At 41.6% G+C, this 19,598-nt stretch overlaps 1 protein-coding gene across 1 annotated transcript in view; it reads right to left on the minus strand.

Annotated features, from left to right (window-relative positions):
* Window positions 1-18,239, minus strand: part of LOC140187832 (ribosomal protein S6 kinase beta-1-like) — an 81,880-nt gene extending 63,641 nt beyond the window's left edge. The window contains exons 1-3 of the mRNA XM_072243623.1: window positions 18,029-18,239; window positions 1,721-1,764; window positions 700-820 (exon numbers count right to left, since the gene is read on the minus strand). Of these exons, the coding sequence (XP_072099724.1) occupies window positions 700-820; window positions 1,721-1,764; window positions 18,029-18,106 (243 nt within the window). The 5' untranslated portion in view covers window positions 18,107-18,239. The remainder of the gene's footprint in view (window positions 1-699; window positions 821-1,720; window positions 1,765-18,028) is intronic.
* Between the last annotated feature and the right edge of the window lie 1,359 nt (window positions 18,240-19,598).

Below are 19,598 nucleotides of genomic sequence, written 5' to 3' on the forward strand. Positions count from 1 at the left end.
CAGGTAAGGAAATAAAGTGAGAGAGGGGGAAAAGAGAATGGGGAGTGGTGAAGGGGGTGGGACACTACCGGAAGTTCGAGAACTCAATGTTAACTTTTATAACAATTGAAGCATAACAAAGTGACAGGGCCCAGGTCCAACAGCAAGGAATGGCCCATTATTTGGCTGATTTGAGCATCAGGCCAGAATGAAACGGTCAGGGTTTCAGGGCCGGAGACAGGGGACAGGCCAACATTCAGCTCAGTGAGGTTTACTCATCTCTGATGCTGAACCGAGGCTGGCGTCTGCAACAAACAGGCTCCTGGCGTGGTTGCAGTGATGATTGGCTTTGCGGCCGCGGATTCACTTTTGTGATCTTCTGGTTTGAAAGTTACTGGCTTATTTTTATTGTTTGCAAATTCTTTTTCTTCTCCACACTGGGTGTTCGACGGCCTCTTTTTTTTTAATGGGTTCTATTGGCTTTCTTTGTTTTGTGGCTGCCTGTAAGGAGACGAATCTCAAGGTTGCATATTGAAAACATACTTTGATAATAATTGTACTTTGAATCTGAAAAACAAGATTAGGTAGTATTGTCTACCAAAAGTAACAAGGGAAAAATAATTCAATCATAACTAATGCCATGTTACTACAACCAGCAGGGCATAAATTCTCCATCTGATCAGACATGGGCAAGGAAAAATAAATTGAGAAAAGTCTTACCTTCCCGTAACCACCTTTGCCTAGCACCCGCAATAGCTCAAAGCATTCCGGTCGGATTTTTTCTGGACCTCTATTCACATTGTTTTCAGAGATTTCAAATTTTTCACAGTGTTCCATATCCCTGAAAAGCAAATGAAAATATACTTCAGTGTCCACTGAAGCTAGTACAATCACATCCTTTAAAAATCATTTAAAGAAATTGAGCATATGCAAAACCTTGGAAAAATAAGATAATTTCAATGTACAAGGACATTGGTGTTTATCTATCATTAAAAAGCAACCTTCCTTGCAATTTCCTGTTCCCTTAACTATCACCTTTGCATGGACTGAAGCCACATTACATTCCCTACACCTCAACCAAATCAGTCAAGAGTGTTAAGCTGGCTGATCTAGCATTTGGAGAGGTCCCCCAGTTTTGCCCAGTGGTTCTATACTTAAAATTAATATACACCCATGTTTATCAGCAGTTAACAAAACAAGCAAAGTTCTACTTTCCTCCACACAACGCTCCCAACATACCCCCAGCCCTGCAATACCCTGGTTGCCCCAGTTGGGACCAACTTTTTTTTTGCATGTGTAGTGCAAGAAATAATCACAGGGTTTCGAGAAGGAGAGAAGCAGAAAACATCAGGACTCTCCCAGAAGGACCGCATGGTGATTCAATTCACACTGCCATCTCTAAGGATTTTGTATGTTCTCCTCGCTCCTCCAGGTGCTCCTGTCCCCTCCCACATTCCAAAGACACACAGGTCAGGGTTAGTAAGTTGTGGACATGCTATGTTGGCACCAGAAGCACGATGACACTTGTGGGCTGTCGCCAGCACATCCTCAGGACTGTATTGGTCATTGATGCAAATAATGCATTTCACAGTACATTTCAACATACACATAACAAATAAAGCTAATCTTTAATATTTGAAGTTGTTTATGCTAAGGATTGGCATGGTTAACACAAAATTGAATTGTTCAATAGATTTAACTTTTATTGCAACATTTATTAAAATGTTAAATATCAACTCACAGTTCAAAGGGAACTCCATGCTCCATGCAGTCACTGTACTGCACCTGAAAAGCAAGAAATCATTAATACAACCAGAACACAATTAAGACCTCTATTGTATTAAACAGCTTCTCCAATTTACCAACCTTACCACTATTATAAATCAAATTAGGCACTAAATATCCAGGCCTAATAGCAAACATACACCATCTTTCAACAGTAGCGTGGTTATCAGGCTCCCCGCAACTACTCACAAACCTGGTGCAACACATACAAAAATCTGGAGAAACTCAGCAGGTCAGGCAGCATCTATGGAATGAAATGAACAGTTGATGCTTCAGGCCAAAACCTTGCATCAGGACACAAATCTGGTAAGAAGGTCACTTTCAATTTGTACCCTCTATTGATGCAAATTAGTACTAACTGCAATCACACTCAGTTATATAGTATAGTAACAAAATGTGGTAATGTTGTTTTGATACTATCTTCCCCCATATTAGCCATACAACTTCAATGAAAAGCTCACAAATCTTGTTCATTTGGCTCAATTCCAACACCCATATACTTAAAACTCCCAATTCCTTAATATTGAAAACATTGCTCAAATTCCACAATTGACCATGGCATTCCACATTCCAAATTTCCTTTTCTCTGACAAAAAGCCATTTTTAAAAAATTGTCTTCATTCTCCTTCAAATGAATTTAACCAGTCCCTTTTCTATTTTTGACTTCAGACTACCCTGCAGGTACAGCATCACTGAGGTTATTTCACAGCAATGCAGTAATGAACTACTTCGGTTTCTGTTTTGATGCTGTGACCACGTGCATTTTTCTTCAGGAGATAAAACAGTGGTTCAGAATTGATGGGCCAGAATGACCATCTGAAACATTCATGGACCATTCAGTTAAATCATCAAGCCTAAATGTCCTGAGAGTCGGTGCACTTTAATCTGGAATTAAAGCGGGCAGGCTCTCAGGAAGTTTAGGACAAATATTGCACTGATCATGCTGACATATTTTAAATATTCATTTTTCTGGAACTGGGTACTACTGCTGACAGCAGAAAGCAGCAGTGATTACAACCTTGTACTGATGCATTCCTGCTGGAAGTACTGTATTCCCACAATTATTGTCTGCCATGAGTTCCTATATGTAGAACCAGCAGTGGAGGAATAGCAATGCATTTCCAAGTCAGGACGCATGCAACTTGCAGAGGAACATGCAAGACTCCCATGCATCCAAAGACATAATCCTTCTCAGAAGTCAAAAGTCAGGAAGGTGCTATTGAATAAGTCTGCATAGGTAACTACAGTACATTTTGCAGATGGCTCTGTGTGCCACAGATGGAAGTAATACTGATAAGTCATTTGTCATATTTAAAGCAGAGGGTGACAGGTTCTTGATTAGTAAGGGTATAAGGTTATATGGTCTTATGGATAAAGTAGACAGTTTTATCCAGGATGTGTCAACCATCTTTAGAATTGTTGGACCTGCATGTATCCAAGAAAGCGAAGCATATTCTGCCATACTCCTGACTGAATCTCCGATAGGATGTGAAGGCTCTGGGGTTCCAGCTCAGGGACAACAACCCTGACTGGCCAAATAAAGCAATGAAGAATCCTTCTATAATAGTATTGTGCAACCATATTACTGGGTCTCCAACCGAGACGTGCATGGCTGACAATAGTGAAATCCCAGCAGAAGCAATGAAGAAAGCCCTGAACACGGCCAAGACCAAGACAGCCAAGGACTGACAAACAGAGGGCCTTCATTGCTGTTCTAAACACCAACAGGTGTAATGGGTGTCAAGAGCTAGCTAGCTCTTACTAACTCTTCTTTCAGTTAGTCCTGACGAAGGGTCTCAGCCCGAAACATCCACTATACCTCTTCCTAGAGATGCTGCCTGGCCTGCTGCGTTCACCAGTGACTTTGATCTGTGTTGCTTGAATTTCCAGCATCTGCAGAATTCCTCGTGTTTGCGTTTAATCTTTCAGATACTTTTAATTTCAAAATTTTGTGAGTAAGTTGTACCCCAAAATCTGTCTGGAACTATTTGATTCCAAAAGACATTGCAAAATCCACATTAAAAATGCATACTCGTTGGTCTTACAGCAATTGCCATTATTTCTATTGCAATAGGACATAATTGACAATCATTCCTGGTTTGCCAGCAGGTAGCCATCCAGGGTCTCTAGTCATTAATGGGCTTCTGTGCTAGTTCGTCCTATAGTTTATCTTTGTACAATGCAGTTGGATTCATCTGAATGTGGTTATCACCTATCACTTACAACTTCCATTTTAAATAATTTCTCTCACAGTTTTGGTGTAGCATTTTAATTTTGTTTAAGTCAACCTGCAATATAAATGGAAACTTACAATTACGATACACTGCTTTATTATGTTTCACTTGTGTACTATTTAAGAACCTCCAAAAAGCAAACATAAAATTAAGCACTCTCAATTGTGGGAACATAATTGTGTACCAAGTTGGATTTACCTTACCATACAACAATGTTAGACATTAGTCTTAAGACTTGTTAGCTCCGCTTATTGGTTCTGTTACTGTTCTTGCTGAACATTAATTCCAAGATTAGCTAGCTCTGCTTATTTGTATTGTTATTGCTCTCAAGTCAAAAGAGCCAAAGATGGGTCGACAAAGATAAAATAGTTTCCTTTTACTGGGAATTCCTAGACTTTTACCATTGTTACAGGAATTGGACTCCCTGTCTTTTGCTGTAGGAAATGACAAAAGTGAAGGGCGTTTTCTTTTTCCTTTCAATCAAAAGGCAAGAACATGCCAAACATTTAATATTCTCCAGTGAAGTCTGTCTCCTCCCTTCATTACAATAGTTTTATTCATCCACCACATCCTCCATGATGACAACACTTTGATCTTTGAATTTTGCCGGAAGTGAGTTCCAGCTGCCTTGCCCATTCATCAGTGAATAAACATTGGGTTAGTGCAGCCCAACTACAATGCACTCATCCCACTACTCACTGTCTTTATACAGATTGGAAGAGTCTTACCTTATTTCTGCTCGACACAAAAGAAGACCCACCTTGATCCAGAGCCTTCTGGGTTAGTTAGTGTCACTCATGATTTTTACAGCAGTTTCTCATCATGTACTCAAGGGTCTACCACCATTATCTGTCTTTAATTCTCTACTATCTCTCATGAGTGTTGAGGCTTTCTGCAACTCAATGTCAATTTTGAAGCTTGTAATCAGATTATTGTATAGACTTCTTGCAAGAAACTCCATGATGTAATCTATAATACTATATTCATTCCTGACAACCCCCTATCTCTTCAGAACAAGAACAATGAGGCAATGCATCCTACACGGTTCATAATTAAGCTTCAAATTTCACAACCTTGTTATTCTAAAAGCTACGTGCAACCAGGTACATGCAACACCCTATTGAAAGCCTCTGACTCCATCCATCTTTTTCCAATGCCATTCCAAATCTATACGTTAAGGAAACATTTTCATTCACAGTGGCAAAACATTCTGACTCCCTTTGTCTAGGAGTCTTCTCCCCACCCCTCAAATACTTCAATTTTTACATCTTCATACACTTTCTAAGTTTTAAAAAATCTATGCCATTGGCCAAAAGTCCTTAGTTAACACAGTCTGGAAACAGTAACATTTAGGTGTATAGTCAATTATTTCCACTAACTCTATTTTGAAGACTACAAGAAAAATAAATTAAAAATCTCCAAACAAACCTCTGATGACATTTTAAGCGTAGAACAAAAGATAACTTAATGACATTTATCAAATTTGGCTTTAAGTAACAAGATCTTAACATACAAGCACTTTAAGATAGTTTTGCAACTTGAGATCAGCCAAATTCATTCGTTTAGCATCTGAATAAATTAAGATCTATTTATATTTTACACATGATTCAATATACTTTTTACTTCAGGATGAAGGATTTCATTCCTCAATTCTACAGTTTTCCCTAAAAAATGGAAACATGGCTCAGAGTTGGAGAAATCTACAGCAGCTTCTTGTTTCTCCGCTCTTCCTTTACCAGGAATAAATTCTGTCCAACGAAAATTAACTTGTCAAGACACACTCTTTTCACAGTTTCCGCAGCAGTATTTTACTTAGCAGTTGATCTGGAAATTCAATTTACTAATAAACTAACAATGCTTCACAGTTTAGAAAATTAAACGCACTACTAGGCAGGCTATGTTCTACGCCTCTAATCTCCCTATTCATTTCATCTTGTTACAGCACCAATTTAAATAATTCTGCCTCTCAAATGTAAAATTTATACAGTTATAAACCCAAATTAACAAAGCCTTAACTAGATAAGCTCTTCATTAACAGTTATCATTTTTACTTGCACTTGCTGCAGCGTATTTTCAAAATAAAACCCCACTGGTACCAGCTCACTTTATTCCCCCCCCCCCCCCCCCCACAATGCGTAAATACATTTTAAAAACAAAAAAATTACGTTGCTAATTAAAACCAGCCCTAGCCATCTCATCTTCCAAATCTAACAGGTCAATTTTCCATAGTCCCTTTTAAGTCAGAAAGTTGTTATGATCTCAATATCTACTTCTCTGACATCTTGACCAGAACTCCTCCCAAATTAAACCGGAATCGGACTTCAACACCCACCAGAATCTGCTTCTCACGGCTATCAACCTCAGTTGGTTGAGATTTGTGGAATAAAACAAGAGATTCAGTAGATGCTGGAAATCATTCCCACATATATTCAGAGGCTACTGAGATTTGGACAACAAAGAGCTGGTCACAGAAGACAGAGGTGTAGCTACGGGATTGCTTCAAGTCGGTGGACTGGGCCACGTTCAAGGACTCGTGTGGATCTGAATGAATCCACAGATGTTATAGACTTTACAAATAAACAGTGCCCCAACCCCCCGCAAAATTATTGTCTTCCCCAACCAGAAGCCCTGGATAAACCATGAGATCCGCAGTCTGCTGAGCCAGGTCAGAGGTGTTCAATTCTGGGGACAAAGACAGTTACAAGAGATTAGGTATGATCTCCGGAAAGCCACGTCACGGGCAAAGTGGCAATTCTGGACTAAACCTGAATCAATGAAGGATGCTCAACAGCAGCGGCAGGGCTTGAAAGTTATCAGCTCTTACAAAGTGAAATCCAGTGGCATAGGTGACAACAGGGCTTTGCTTTCGGATAACCTCAATGCCTTCTATGCTTACTTGACCACCATGATACAGAGGAACCATCACAAACTTCCAGAGACGGAAAGTATCTGGGCCAGGTGGAGCACCTGGTTGAGTACTAAAGACATATGTTGATCAACTGGTTGGAGTATTCACTAAGATATTTAACCTCTTGCTTCAGCAGGCTGAGGTACCCACCTGCCTTAAGTAGGCTTCAATCATACCAGTGCCTAAGAGGAACATGGTAACCTGTCTCAATGACTATCGTCCAGTAGCACTTACATCCACAGTGATAAACTGTTTTAAGAGGTTGGTGATGAAACATTAACTCCTGCCTGAGAAGTGACTTGGATCCACTCCAATTTGCCTACCGGCACAACAGGTCCTCAGCAGATGCCATCACATTGGCTCTTCACTCAACCCTGGAACATCTGGACAGCAAAGATGCATACATCAGGATGCTATTTATCGACTGCAGCTCAGCATTCAATACTATCATACTCTGAATACTAATCAACAAGCTTCAAAACCTTGGTCTCAATACTTCCTTGTACAATTGAATCCTCAATTTCCTCACTTGCAGACAGCGGTCAGTTCAGACTAGCAACATCTCCACAAGTGCACCACAAGGCTGTGAGCTTAGCCCTCGACTCTACTCACTCTATACTTATGACTGTTTGGCTAAGCATAGCCCCAATGCCATATTTAAGTTTGCTTATGACACCACTGGTCATTGGCCGCATCAAAGGTGGTGACTAATCAGCATATCGGAGGGAGATTGAAAATCTGGCTGAGAGGTGCCACAACAACCTCTTACTCAAAGTCAGCAGATCAAGGAGCTGATTACTGACTTCAGGAGGATGCTGCCTGACCTCTTTGCGTGTTACTCTGGATATCCCGCACCTGCAGAATCTCTTGTGGTTACCATATTTCCTGGGCAAGCTTTACTTGGTTTCAACCTGCTTGCATCCTGCAATGGAGAAAGGGTGAAGCACCAGATGGTTGAAGATCTAAAGCTACCGATCACTCCAATTCTGCAGTTAATTTCTATTAAATCAGATGGAAGTCTTTTCGTTAATAGTAGAGATGTTACCACACACAATGCAGCTTACTGCAGTGTCCATCACAACACTCATTTATAAATATTTCAAACCAGGTGACGAGTTTCAAGTCTTCCTCCAGTGAACTGATCATATTTCATCATCTTAATCTGAGATGAAAAGCTTCAGTTACAGCATGCACTTCACTGGGTTTCAAACTTGCACAGGAAATCCCAAGGATGTGGGTCAGTGTTAGTGAATTCACAGTAACATGCAAATTTATCCATTGACAGATGTGCTCCCCCCACCAAACAACGATTTCCATGTTCTTCATGTTTTGAAAATGGCAAGATGCACTTTTTCTCTTTAAAGATTAGCTTTAAAAATGTCTACTTCACATAAATTCTTTGTGTGGTTCCTTTTTATATTGCAGCATACCAAAAGCATATCAAATGAAAACATCAAGCCACATTCTATCAGTGTTAATACAGGAGATAAATTCAGAAATGAATTTCTAACAAAAATGTCGAAAGGAGGCAACAGTAATTGCCGCAACACACATCAAAGTTACTGGTGAACGCAGCAGGCCAGGCAGCATCTCTAGGAAGAGGTACAGTCAACGCTTCAGGCTGAGACCCTTCGTCAGGACTAACTGAAGCTTCTTCCTTCCTTCTTCCAGCCTGGCCTGCTGCGTCCACCAGCAACTTTGATGTGTGTTGCTTGAGTTTTCAGCATCTGCAGAATTCCTCGTGTGAACAGTAATTGCTTATCCCTAATTCACCTAGAGAAGAAGGTGACATGCTTCAATGATTCTGTAATCCTAAACCAATAGATTGTATGATCTGGATGGAATTAGCAGTGTTTCTATCACCTGCTGTCCTTACTACCCACAAGGCCGCTAATCAGAGATGTGATATGTGAGGAAGAGAAGCACCTAGCATCTAGCATTTGCAACCCGGACAATGTAGACATAGTGCTTGGCAAGGGATGAGTGAATACTTAACACAGGTGTGGAGGTGCCAAACGTATTCATGCTTGATTATATGCAGTATAATCACACATTTGATTGGCATCTCAACATCTGTCTTAAGTACTCACTCTTTCCTTCCCAGGCAGCATAGCTACACTGCAATATTAACGAAAGACATAGGTGTCTCAGTTCCTTGGTAATGGGCTGAGTGTACATCTCCACTATCAACAGGAAGGCTTCTTTTGATTTATTAGAAGGGAACAGCAGAATTTAAAGGGATGGATAACTCTTATGAATGTTCAACCATCTGTATTAATGAAGCTACACTTTAGCTCAGAGAAAGCCATCACATCACTTATGTGCCTTGAAGATGGTGGAAAGGGTCTTGCAAATCACCGACTTTTTTTTGAAGGGAAAAGTATATCAAAAACTTCAGAGCAAACAGCTGTTGGCTACGGGGAAAGAAAAGAAATAATGAAGAATTCATTCAAAGAGAAGGCTCATCACAGAACAGACAAGGTAGCTTACTTTGATTCATCGTTCTCTGAAATCTACCCTCACCCATCATCTCTCTCGATAGTCAATTTAAAATTTTCAAAATACTTACGGCCTAAACATTTGCTCCTCCAAGCCTAGAATTTTCAAACATTCCTTCAATATGAGAGTTGTCTGCAACTCTTCCTTCTTCCCAACGCTCCCAGTTTTTTAACCTGTGCATTTGCTCTCCAAAGCATCTAATTTTAAATCCCAAATTCTCCTGCCAAGTGTGAACTCACTATTTTCGGTCAAACTTTAGATTACACCTCCATCCCCAAATCCAACACACGTCAAAATGTAACATCCACAGCAACTTCTAAAACTTTCTCAACAGCATTGCTTACACCCAAAAGCACAAGGACAGGAAGTGATTAAGGACACATTTGTTTCCAAATCAGACTCTCCATTCTGACATGGAAATAAATTCCCCCTTCCTCCAAAGGCAAGTGACCTATCCTCCCAATAAAAAAGCTGGAAGCAAGGGACAACACAAGAAGGTAAAACATACAAAATAACACAATTCCTGATGAATTGGGAGGGCTGCAAAGATCAAAAAGTGGCAAGGCAAAGAAAAGCGAGAGGTACAAAGGAGATTCAAAGAAAACTCACACAAGATAAAGAACAGAACATGAAATAGTGTGATTATATAAAATAAAACCCTCGCGGCTAGAAGCAGCAGCAATGAAGATCCCTTGGAAACAAGCAGAGTGAACACCAAACAAATGACGGACTTCAGAATTGAGGAAAATGAAAGCAAGCTGGTCATTAAGGAAATAATTAAATAGAAGATGCAACATAGCAAAATTATATGAAGATAATTAGTGCTAATGAAATAAACAATAGCGCAGTGTAACAAGTCCCTAGGATCAACTGGTTGCCATCCCATGATTTCTATGGAAGGAGGCTAGGAAATTGCTGGTGCCTTGCAGCAATCTTCAAACGTTCTCCTGATTAGACACCCCATCCTTTCACTTTGAAAATGAATGTCATTCTGCCTTTTAAGAAAGATCAGAAAGGGAAAAAGGAAGGAATTTTGGACCAGTTAAGCTAGCATCTGTTGTCAGGATATTACTGACTCAGTAATTAAGGACGGAGTGACTGTATACCTTGAAATTTTAGTTATCAAAGACAACAAAGTAAATCTTTTCAGGAACTGAATAAAAGGAGAGGGGATGTCTATGGATATTAGCTGTCTGGAACATCTAAGCCACTCAATTAATTGCTTATTACCCTAATATCTAAAACTGGTGGTTAAGGAACTGGTTGCAAATTATTCACCCACTAGGAATTCAGCTAGGGAACAGTAGAGGTAGTATTACGGCCTACAGATAAGAGGTTGAAATAAACAGGTGTCACACAAAGATCTGAGTTGGGCCACAATGAACCAGACAATGCAGTTGAACAATACCTTACCATTTGTTCTCAGCCAAATATCCTAATGCCATTTACAGAAGTTACTTGATGTCAAGATTCCAAGATGGAAACCTTCAAGTCTACTGACACACCACTCTAGTGCTATTTTTTTTATTTAGAGATATAGTTCTGTAACAGGCCCCTCTGGTCCAATGAGCCTGCACCAATGAACTTACTTAGCCATACAGCTTTGGAATGTGGGAGGAAACCTACGCAATCACAGGGAGAACGTACAAACTCCTTAAACCCGGGTCATTGGCACTGTTATAGTGTTACACTAACCACTTCACTACCATGCTGCTCCATTCAATTTTCTCCATTGCTAGTTTGCTTACTGCAGCTGAAGAGCAAAAGTGTAGTTTTAAAGTAAAGTCCTTTACATGGGGATATCCACAGCAAAGGACCTTGCCAGACAAAGGTAAAATGTTTAAAATTAAGTATAATCAATGGACCAGAAATTGAGTGCAAAGAGTTTGAAGAGGAGAGAGAATGAAAGGTGAGCATTTTTAAATTCAACAACTGTTTAACCAAACTTGACTGGTGAATGAACGTGATGTAGGACATGGTACGGTACAGCCAAAGTTTTGGAAGTCCAAGTTTAGAGAAGAATTAAGTATAGAGGAAGAATGTACGAGTACTTCAGTAACAACAAATTTGAGTTGAGAAAACAGGTGGGCTTGGCATTTAGTGACCCACTCTACTTGGAACAAAATCTAATGCCTCAGTTACAATCAGTCTGATCCAGTTTCAAACACCTGTCTAGGGAAAGGCACTTCGCAGCAAGCAATGAATATAGCATGTAACAGACAACAAAGAAAATGGCCTTGACTGGCCCAATATTGAGAAAGGTCTGTTCATCCAGTTTTGCACAACAAATAGTTTTTAATCTTGAAATGAAAGAGCAGGCAGGGGAGGGGTGGTCAAAATTTGTCACGAATAGGTAGATTTGGGAAGTGGAAGTGACAGTATGCTTTAGCATCACCATGCTGAAAGAGAAATAGGAAGGAAGGGCCCAAAGACAGATAACAGATGTGGATAGCAGGGGTGGAAAGTCAAGGGATTCCCTAGCTCTGACTGCATAACTGAGTACATGGCATAGGCCACACTAAAACAATATTGATGGAAATAATCAATTACAAAAATATTAACAAGATCTATATTTGGCAAAACAAAGGTTTCAATGGAGGCAATCGTGATGAGTTCTATTAAGAGAAATATTCGCATAAAAGGTCGGGAACCCCCTTGCTCTAAATTAAGAGATGATACTGGAGATCCACAGAAATGTCAGCAACAGATACCAAAGCTAATGGACACCTGAACTCTACATCTAAAGTTCAATTTTAGAACAACGCATTACAATTTCACAAGTCCCTTGCTGGACGACTGAAATACTTAACATGTCAAGCAGCAACTGTGGAAACAGAAAGAAAGTTAATCTTGAATTGGGAAAGAGAAAACAAGGTAGTTTGTTTTGTGTGTTTTGTGAAGCCAAGGTCGTCATGGTGATAAGGTGCTGCAGAAAGCACTCTCATGTAGTTTGAGTAGTACTGCACATCCCACCTAATGATATATTTGCCTTTGATGTACATTATAGATTTAACAGAATAATTAAGATTAAAAAGGTTAAATTACACAGAGAGCTATCACAAAAATTGTAATCCCAGGGCACCATCACTGTACTCTGAAAGCAATTTCTGTGTACATGGAGAGGATATTTCCAATAGTGGGGGAGTCTGGGATCAGAAGGCACAGCCTCAGAATAGATGCCCCTTTACAACAGATGAGAAGGAACTTCTTTAGCTAGAGGATGTTGAATCTGTGGAATAGATGGTAATGGACGCCAAGTCATTGAGCATATTTAAAGCACATATTGACAGATTCTTGATAAGTAAGAGGAGTCAGAGGTGATGGGGAGCAGACAGGAGAATGGGATTGAGAGGGATGATAAATCAGCCATGATTAAATGGCATAACAGACTTGGACTGAATGGCCTAATTCTGCTGTGATGGGTCTAAATCCATATTCAGCCACACAAGTGGGACTAACTATGCTTAAACAAAAGAAGTTGTGCAGACATTGGAAATCTTGAACAACACACACAAGTCGATGGAGAAACTCAACAAGTTACACAGCATCTATGAGCACTTTCACTCTGCTCATTGCTAAAGGCAGGATCTCCTAGTGAGCACTCATTTCAACTTGTCTTCCCATTCCGAGATGAGGAAAAACTTCTTTGCACAGAGAGTGGTGAATCTGTGGAATTCTCTGCCACAGGAAACAGTTGAGGCCAGTTCATTGGTTATATTTAGATATGGCCCTTGTGGCTAAAGGGATCAGGAGGTATGGAGAGAAGGCAGGTACAGGGTTCTGAGTTGGATGATCAGCCATGATCATACTGAATGGCGGTGCAGGCTCAAAGGGCCGAATGGCCTACTCCTGCACCTATTTTCTATGTTTCTAATCCATGGTTTCCTCCACATAGCCATGATGAGGCCACTCTCGGGTTGAGGGAGCAACAATTCATATTGTTTGGGTAGCCTCCGACCTGAGAGCATGAACATCAATTTCTCCAACTTTGTGTAATCTCTACCCCCCCCCCACCCCGCCACTTTTCCCATTCCCTGTTTGGAGCAGATTCAATGGGCCAAATGGTCTAATTCTAGCCCCTATGGTCTTCTCTCACCCTTCTCTTCTCATCTGCCCATCACCTGCCGCTGGTGCCTTTCCTCCATCTCCAATGGTCCACTGTCCTCTCCGATCAATCCTCTACCTTTCCCGCCTCTCAGCTATTTGCTTCAAACCCCACACCCTGCTCTCACACTGTCTGGATTACAATCCTAAAACCCAACCATACTACACTGTCCAACTAACTCCACTACACACACTGCAGGGATTTCAAAAGGACAGCTCTCCACCAATTCCTCATGGGCAATTAGGAACGGGTAATTGCTGTCTTCTTCACAGTAAAGGCCATGCATGAATGAATCTAAAATCTTTCTTCACTTAGTCCAACTACAGCTTTTGCAAAGCATCTTGGGACTGTAATTGCTCCCCATGTGAATAGATGACACTAGGAATTAGGATGCTCTGTTTTTGATTCTAGGCTTTTACTCCTCTGGGGAAAGGTCACCTTCAGCATCACCAACAAACATCTTCAGAAAAACATACGCTACTCAATGCATTTTATCTCAGCAGCAATCCAGATGGTTCACAATGGCACATGAAGGATGCAATTCTTTAAAATTCTAAATAGAGGTCTTGCAGCTAGACCAGGAAGTCAAATAAATTTCTTGAACATTAGTCTCTTCAGCAGCTTTCTCTGTTACTCTCCCAATCAACATTTACTGGTCCTTTTGATGCAATTACATGCAAGTTAGTCCAGGTTTCTGTTATAAACATTCAAATCCAGGCATAGAACCAAATCAGCATCAATGTCAATCCTTGCACAAATAATATCAAGAACAAAGCAGTGTTGAGAGATTAGCATAAATCAATATCTTCAAATAAACAAGAAAATGTGCTTAATAAATAGTCAAAGTAAAATACAAAATAAATTCTAAAATATCTATTCTTGGGTTCAATATTTATACCAAGGATAATTCCAAGGCAGCAAATACTCACCCTTCATAAAAATATATGCAACTTGGGTGGGCAGAGTTAAGATAAATCTCATGATATAACAATTAAATTCTAATGATTACCCTTTAAGAATCTATTTGTCACATCAAGTTACGATTTGAAATTGAAATCTTCACAATGTAATAAGAGTAACTTATTTATAGAGCATTTTTCATACAATGTTGTACAAAGTGCTCTACAATGGGGTAAAGTGCAAACAAGAAAAAAATTAAAATAGACATGAAAATAAAAGACAAAAAGATGTCAGTTAAAAGCAAGATGAAATAAATAGGTTTTGAGCTGGCACTTACAAGTGTCAACTGATATGTCTCTGATATTGAATTCCACACTTTAGGAGTGTAGTTCAAAAAGGCTGACCTGCCAATTATCTTTTGAGGGAAATTGTTTAAATTTAAGAGACCGGCAGAAGATGACCTCAAGCAGCATTATTAAAACGATTCTGTGATGTACTCCGGTCTCAGATTATCACACGTTTTAAAATCAATTCTAAAAGACACAGATGGCAATAGTGGTTTCCTGTTATACAAAGAAAAGCTGCATGTTGCAAAAGGCAAGTCTCAACCAGCATTCAAAAACACTAGCAAGTTGTTATAAAAACAGGCTATTCTAGAGCACCACTAAGGAGTCAATAAACCAAACAAGCCTCCTTCCACTCTTTGACCATCACGATTTTAAAACACCTATACAAGCCATGTCAGTCGTACTCTCCTACGCTCAAAGCCCACTCCACAAACCAAACATAAAATCTAGTTAACTTTCTGCAGTACTGAGAGAGCACCAAACTGCTTCGGGCACCTTCTTTTAGATTCCACATTTTAAAAATCTAAAGTCCACCAGCTGCAAAATCATCTCTTCATTTTGAAGAACAGGGTATTTATTTCCCATACCGCAGTCAAAGTGATGCTCCAAATCAGTAAAGATCAGACCCAATCATGGCCTCCCAAGATAAATTACTGATTGCACAAAAAAAACACTATAGGCAAATCATAAACACAAGAATTTCTACAGAAGCTGGAAATCTTGCACACGAACAGGTTCAGAAACAGTTATTACCCCTCAACCATCAGGCTCTTGAACCAGTGGGGATAACTTCACTCAACTTTACTTGCCCCATTACTGAAATGTTCCCACAACCTATGGGCTCACTTCAGCTCATGTTGTCGATACTTATTTGCTATTACTTCTTTCTTTTCGTATTTGCACAGTTTGCTGTCTTAGGCACACTTGGTTGAACACACAAGTTGTTGTGGTCTTTCACTGATTCTATTATGATTATTCTATTATCATTTAGTGAGTGTGCCAGCAAGAAAGTGAATCTCAGGGTTGTATACAGTGACAAATATTCACTTTAATAGAAGATTTACTTTGAACATGATCCTAGAGGAGCTCAGCAAGTCATAGGATAGTACAACACAGAAACAGGCCCTTCATCCCATCTCCTTCATATCAAAGTGATTTAATCTGCCTACTCTCATTGCCCTGCACCAGGACCAGACCCCAACCATCCATGTATCTATCCAAACTTCGCTTAAATGTTGAAATCCAGCTCGCATGCACCACTTGTGCTGGCAGCTTGTTCCTCACTCTCACAGCCCTCTGATTAAGTTTCCCTTCATGGTCTCCTTAAACTTTTCACTTTTCACCCTTAACCCATGACTACTGGTTGTAGTGCCACCAACCTCAGTAGAAAAAGTCTGCTTGTATTCATCCTATCTAAACCCCTCACAATTTTGCATACCTCTATCAAACCACCTTACAATCTTCTACATTCTAAGGAATACAGTCCTAACCTATTCAATCTTTCCTTATAACTTGGGTCCTCCTGTCCCAGCAGCAAAGGATCTCGACCCGAAAAGTTGACTAAAAGTTGCTTAGTGCTCTCCACAGATGCTGCATCACCTGCTGAGTCCCTGCAGCATTTTGTCTGCACTACTATAGGCATTGTATAAAATAAACATGCCAAGATTGTAAGCAGATTTGCTTATTGATGCAAAGTTTGTCTCCGCACAGTTTTCTTGCAGAGACCAATGACTGCATCTCTGCCAAGGCTGCATTAAAATGAACCACCAAGAGGTGTTCAAGAACAGTCAAGGGCATCCTCTCTCGGAAACACTTGGCACCCACTCAGTACTTTAAAATAGCACAACTAAGGTTCACTTTTAAAGCACCTTGGAGTTCCGTCTTCCTTTGCACTGGATGCAAGCATCAGATAAAACTTAAAATGAGGGTGAGGGAGAATTGTCACATGAATTGGTTAATTATTTCATCATCTTGGTGTACAAGATTAGAAGAGGCATTGATTAAGAGAATAGCCAAAGACATTTCCGGGGGGGGGCAGGGGAGGATTAAGAGAGGGCATGATTTTAAGGCGACTGGATGAAAATATGGGGGAGGGATGTCAAGAGGTAAGTTTGTTTTTAAACACAGAAAGTAGTGGATGCATTGTATGCATTGGGGGTGATGTCAGAAGCACAAATGAGAGACCCATAGATAGGCAGGTGGATGGTAGAAAAATGGAGAACTATGTCGGAAGGAAAGGTTAGATTAGTTTTAGAGTAAGTTAAAAGTTCGACACACAACACCGTGAGCTAATGGGCCCGTGCTGTGCCGCAATGTTCCGTGTTCTATCCTGTAGTCAGTCAGGCACAGCAAATCGGGCTCAGAAAATAAAATATATTGTCAAGGCACTGCTCAGGACGAACATTAGTGAACCACTAAGACTTCCATTACAGCTCATTCATTTCCATCACATTAAAATATAACACATGCATGAAAGGAGTGCACTTAGTAGGCAACAGTCTCCAAGTGAAATGGTTCATCGCTAAATTTAAATTCGAATTTAAATACCCACGGCGGATCAATGGCTGATATCGGCCCCTACTGGCACTTTAAAAACACTGATTTTCCTGGTATGACCTGGACAGGTGCTGTCAGCAAAACCACATGGCGAAGCCGGGAACTTTATTAGATGCGCATTAAATTAAAATGCGGGAATACACGCAGAAATGCAAGGTGCGATCCTAATAAACGGTATAAAGTCTCCGCAGTTCGGAGAAAGGCCGCGAGGTTCGACCCACAGCGCGGCTGCAGGCTTCAGTGCTTGCTTTATTCATCGCACCATCTATTGCACAACAGACCCCACAGTAAAAGCTGGATTTTCTTTGCATGACACCAACTGCACTCATTACCAGGGCAGTAACGTGCTCTGTGGCTCTTTAATCATTGACCGAGATCCCCGCCTGCACCTGTCCCCCACCCCCCCCCACCTCTACAAAACCAGGCCGAGCTGCCACGAACACACGGCCCGTGAGTCCGGCCGCACCGACCAGCGGTAGGCGATGGTAGCGACTTCACCAAACCCCGCCGCAGCCTCACCGGCAGGCGCTCCGGGGCAGCGCCGCTAAGTGCTGCCAAGGGAGGGTGGGCCGGGCCCAGCCCGGCCCTTGGGCCTGTTCGCACAGGCCTGCCGCTCGCCTGCCCCCGGGGCGGTGAAGCCCCGCTCCCTCCCTTCCTTCACCTGCCCTCTTCCCCCCCCCCACCCCCTCCACCGGCCTCCCGCCCACATCTTTACCCCTTCCAACTCCTCGTCTGAGACGCCTTCCTCCTGCTGGTACTCGGGGTCCAGATCGATGTCGAACACTCCCGCCATGTCGCTCTCCGGCTGCCGGCTCCGCTCCTCATGGGTTCCACTCGCCAACCATCACCATCACAGCCACCGCACATGCGTAGCAGCGGCGCCGCTTCCCTCCATGTCCTCCGCCCCGTCCCGCCGCGCGTCGGCGCGCACGTAGGCCTGCGTCACCACGCCGACCGGTTGCGCAATTTCGCGCCCCTCCCACCAAGCCCGCGCAGGAACCGGCGCAAGTCCAACTTGCGAGCACGTGACCGGGCAAGGGCAACCGCGTAAAATATCGCAGATGCCGCAAACCTGAAATAAAATCAGCGGCTGCTTACTTTATACTTTATTGTCGCCAAACAATTGATACTAGAACGTACAATCATCACAGCGATATTTGATTCCGTGCTTCCCGCTCCCTGGATTACAAATATCAAATATTAAACATAGTAAAAATGAATAAATATTAAAAATTTTAATTATAAATCATAAATAGAAAATAGAAAAATGGGAAGTCAGGTAGTGCAAAAAAACCGAGAGGCAGGTCCGGATATTTGGAGGGTACGGCCCAGATCTGGGTCAGGATCCATCCAGCAGTCTTATCACAGTTGGAAAGAAGCTGTTCCCAAATCTGGCCGTACGAGTCTTCAAGCTCCTGAGCCTTCTCCCGGAGGGAAGAGGGACAAAAAGTGTGTTGGCTGGGTGGGTCATGTAAAGGATCCAGGCCCAGAGGTGCTACCTAACCTGCCAAGTTCCTTCAGCATTTTGTGTGTGGATTTCCAGCATTTGCACAAGAAACTAGAGAGTTGGGGACAGTTCAGCACATCACAGGTAACAGCCTCCCCTCCATGGACTCTGTCCATCTATCACACTCACTGCCTCAGAAAGCAGTGTGGCTTCACAGGAGTTGAGACTTAAAAGTTAAAGGGCAAAAGTTTAGCGGTAACGTGAGGGGGAACTTCTTTACTCAGAGAGTGGTAGCTGTGTGGAACGAACTTCCAGCAGAAGTGGTTGAGGCAGGTTCGATGTTGTCCTTTAAAGTTAAATTGGATAGGTATATGGACAGGACAGGAATGGAGGGTTATGGGCTGAGCGCAGGTCAGTGGGACTAGGTGAGAGTAAGAGTTCGGCATGGACTAGAAGGGCCGAGATGCCTGTTTCCGTGCTGTAATTGTTATTTGGTTAAAGCAGCCAGCAGAATCAAACACTCCACCGATCCAGGACTTTCCCTTGTCATCCTGTTCCCATTGGGGGCAGAGAATTCAAAAGCCAGAAAGCAGAAACCGCCAGGCTCAAGGACTACTCCTACCCCACTGTTATCAGACAATCGAATGGACCTGTTGTCAGATACGATGGACTCTTGGCCTCGCAATCTACAAATCGGGAATGTTCCTGTTAATTGGTGGCATTGCAAACTTTGGAAGAGAATAGAAAAAACATTAAGTGGCCACCTCCTGTATTAACACAATGTTAAAATTTCCTGCCTCGTAATGTGCGGTTCAGGACAGGACTGTTTTACATTTAG

This window comes from Mobula birostris, chromosome 25 (genome assembly GCF_030028105.1).
Source record: "Mobula birostris isolate sMobBir1 chromosome 25, sMobBir1.hap1, whole genome shotgun sequence".
Lineage (NCBI taxonomy): Eukaryota > Metazoa > Chordata > Chondrichthyes > Myliobatiformes > Myliobatidae > Mobula > Mobula birostris.